The 3,120-nt window shown below is 43.9% G+C and overlaps 1 protein-coding gene across 1 annotated transcript in view; it reads right to left on the bottom strand.

The window, feature by feature from the left end:
• Positions 1 to 3,120, bottom strand: part of MRPL35 (mitochondrial ribosomal protein L35) — a 7,972-nt gene that overhangs the window by 1,418 nt on the left and 3,434 nt on the right. The window contains exons 3-4 of the mRNA XM_018571453.1: positions 2,944 to 3,082; positions 962 to 1,106 (exon numbers count right to left, since the gene is read on the bottom strand). Of these exons, the coding sequence (XP_018426955.1) occupies positions 962 to 1,106; positions 2,944 to 3,082 (284 nt within the window). The remainder of the gene's footprint in view (positions 1 to 961; positions 1,107 to 2,943; positions 3,083 to 3,120) is intronic.

Here is a 3,120-nt window from a genome sequence, read left to right as displayed (position 1 = left end):
TGCCCCCATTCCACTGTTTGCCATATTGTGGTAGCCGGGCAGCAGTGCTCTGTAACAAAAGGGTAAGTTCACTTTTCTAAAGGAGAACTATGAGAAGAGTGATTTTCACTCAGCCTCATAATCTGAGCTGACCTGTGACAATGAAACTATCACAGGTCGGCTCAGTAGATCGGGAAGTGAGCGAACACATAGTGGCACTCGCTCACTTCTCGATCCTGTCACGGCAGAGAGCGGTGACAGGGGGAGGGACTGGATTCCATCCTCCCCTGTCCAATCCTCCAGCAGCACTGACTGGCGGAACGGACAGGGGAGGGTACAGCTGGCTCTGCCTCTAGATAGGCAGAGACAGCTGTCACTCACGCAGCTAGGTGGATCCAGACAGCATTGTCAGGATCCGTTCCGGATGCGGCGTCTCAGTATACCGCGTGCTGTAGCCTAACCCTTAGGAGAACTATGGGGAAAAGCCCTAACCCCATAGTTCTCCTTTAAGTAATTTGGGAAAACCCAATTGCCCGCTTTAAACTGACCCACTCTTCATCCCTGCCCACTTAAATCTGACCCCCCCCCTCTCCACCCCCACTATACTTACCTTTCAGTGAACAGTCCTTACCCTCCGCCGCTATGGGTGTACTATCCATATCCTGTACTGCTATCCAGCGCAGACATCTGCTATGGAATTTTGAATTTTGCTTGCAAATTGCGAGCACTCATTGGTCAGCACGGTCACTTTAATGTTATAAGGGATGAGAAGATTGGGCCCCCGCTTTAGTCCTTGGACTTGGGAGTTTAAAAAAAAAAAAAAATGTCCCAGTCCATAGGATGTAAGCAATGCTGAAGGATAAGCCAACGATTTCTAAACGTATAGAAAATGTACACTTCTATTGAACCAGTTCATCCCCAATATAACCATCGGAATAAAAGCATTTGGAGCAGCTAATCACAACCCCATCATTCATCTCACCTTCCTACGAATCCAGAGCCCACAGTGCAGACGCATAAATCGCTCCGGTACAGATTTCACAGACTTCCTCTTCCCCTTGCGGAGACTGATATATGTGACTGGTCTTGAGGACTGCTGGAGAATGCTGGGAAGTAATGGTGACACCCTAGAACAATAAAACAGCCTGCATCAGAATGCTGGGTAATAATTTATTAGTTTGGTTATTAACTGAAATCTCAAGAGTTTCCCAACTTTTTATATTTTGTTTCCATGAACATGGGAAAAATTGCTACTGCAACCCATCTGTGACAGACTCCAGTACTCAGGATAAGTATGCCCCTCGCTGTACTATTCTTCCTTGCTGAGGGGATCCCGCTGCAACCAAGTGATCTTTAGCTCCCAGTCCACCCAGTCACTTGCCAGAACTATGCGTAGGGTGAAAAAAACTGATTTATTGAGCAACTGTGCAACCTTTTATACACAAAGTGATCAGATTATAATCCCATCACATCCACCCTGCCCTCCCCAGACATTCTGACTGCACAATCCCGCTGCTATAGACCTCCGGACAGTCATAGCCGGAGTCAGATGACTGATGACCATGTCATCACACCATCCATGCTTTTATAACATACAGGAGAACCAATAATGAAAGAGTTAACGTGTATGTAAACCCAAAATCAGCATTACGATTTAGCATAAAGCTGAAAACATTTACAAAATGCTTCTTGCAGATGAAATTGCTTTTACTTGGGTTATGGTTTCTTGACTTCTTAAAGCGAACCTTTACCCAGATCTTTAAAATGACAACAAGCACACCTTCCGAAATGTTTAGTAATGGCAATCTACTAACACACACTTCTAGAGAATTGCCGGCTTTGTATTCTTTGCATACTTTATTTCTCTTCTCTTTCCCAGTCTTCTGACAGTGGCAATGTTTGCTAAGAGCAGATTACTAGCTCTCCTTTTACTTCCTGGATTTCTGGCACATGTGACTAGACGTGACTAGGACATGTGACCATGCACATCATCTCAGGGGAGGATAATGCTTTTCCCTGAGATCTCATGAGATTTCCCGGCAATCCTCTGCTGATGACAAGGCAATCCCAGCATGCATTGCTTTGGCAAACTGAAGTCATATTGCCCTTTCAAAGCAGGAAGTGAATGCTCTGCAAGTGTAACTGTTTCACAATCACAGCATTTTACACATCACATTACTGCTTCATAGTGGCCAATGGTGTATTATGTAGCTTAATTAGGCATTTAAAAGGGACACTGAACTCGGGAGTTAAATCTTAAAAATACATTCAAGTACCTTAACTATTAACAAAAAATGTATCTTATTTGTGTATCACTCGGCTGTAGATCCTCAAATCATCTCTGAATTGGTGCTGACACTGTCCTTCCTTCTGGAGGGGGGCTACTTCTGTTCCCCATGGTCCCTGTGTGTGTTGTATAGTAGTCACCGCTCCAAGCTCGCTCCAATGATGGACTACAATCTCATGTTTAGTTTACTAATTTGTATTGAGATTGTATTCTAATCACAGCAGTGGGCTTGGAGCGGTGACTACTTTACAACACACACGGGGATCATGGGGAACACAAGTAGCCCCCCTCCAGAAGGAAGCACAGTGTCAGCACCAATTCAGAGATGATTTGAGGATCTACAGCCGAGTGATACACAAATAAGATACATTCGTGTTAATAGTTCAGGTACTTGAATGAATTTTGAAACTTTAACTCCTGAGTTTAGTGTCACTTTATTGCAGTATTTAAAGGGCCAGTAATCAGTGCACTGAGCTGGTAGATTCAGAGTACATTTGTAGTGTGTAACAATAGGAATTGCAGGTCTGTATTCAGTAGCCATATTTGTAAAACCTTTAATGTGAACATTAGAACAACTCCGTGATCAATCAGTATTTCCTCGTCATAGATTAAATATGTAATAAATATCTAAATACATACAACAGACTCTGGACAAAGCGGCAGGAAAGTCAGCTCACCTGCTGAGTATAGAGGAGTTCTGTGCAGATTGCTGGGTATTAGCTGGAGACAAGAAGACTCCTGATGTAGATTTAGTGAGGCCGGTGATTCCTCGTACATGGCTGGTGACAGGAGGAGTCAGTCCAGGCTTCCAGAGAACTAACAAATACAAGACAACAATCACTAGATCTATACAG

Source organism: Nanorana parkeri, unplaced genomic scaffold (genome assembly GCF_000935625.1).
Source record: "Nanorana parkeri isolate BGI_ZX_2015 unplaced genomic scaffold, ASM93562v1 scaffold1762, whole genome shotgun sequence".
Taxonomy (NCBI): domain Eukaryota; kingdom Metazoa; phylum Chordata; class Amphibia; order Anura; family Dicroglossidae; genus Nanorana; species Nanorana parkeri.
Note: the sequence above shows the minus strand (reverse complement) of the source record. Positions and strands in the feature narration are given on the sequence as shown.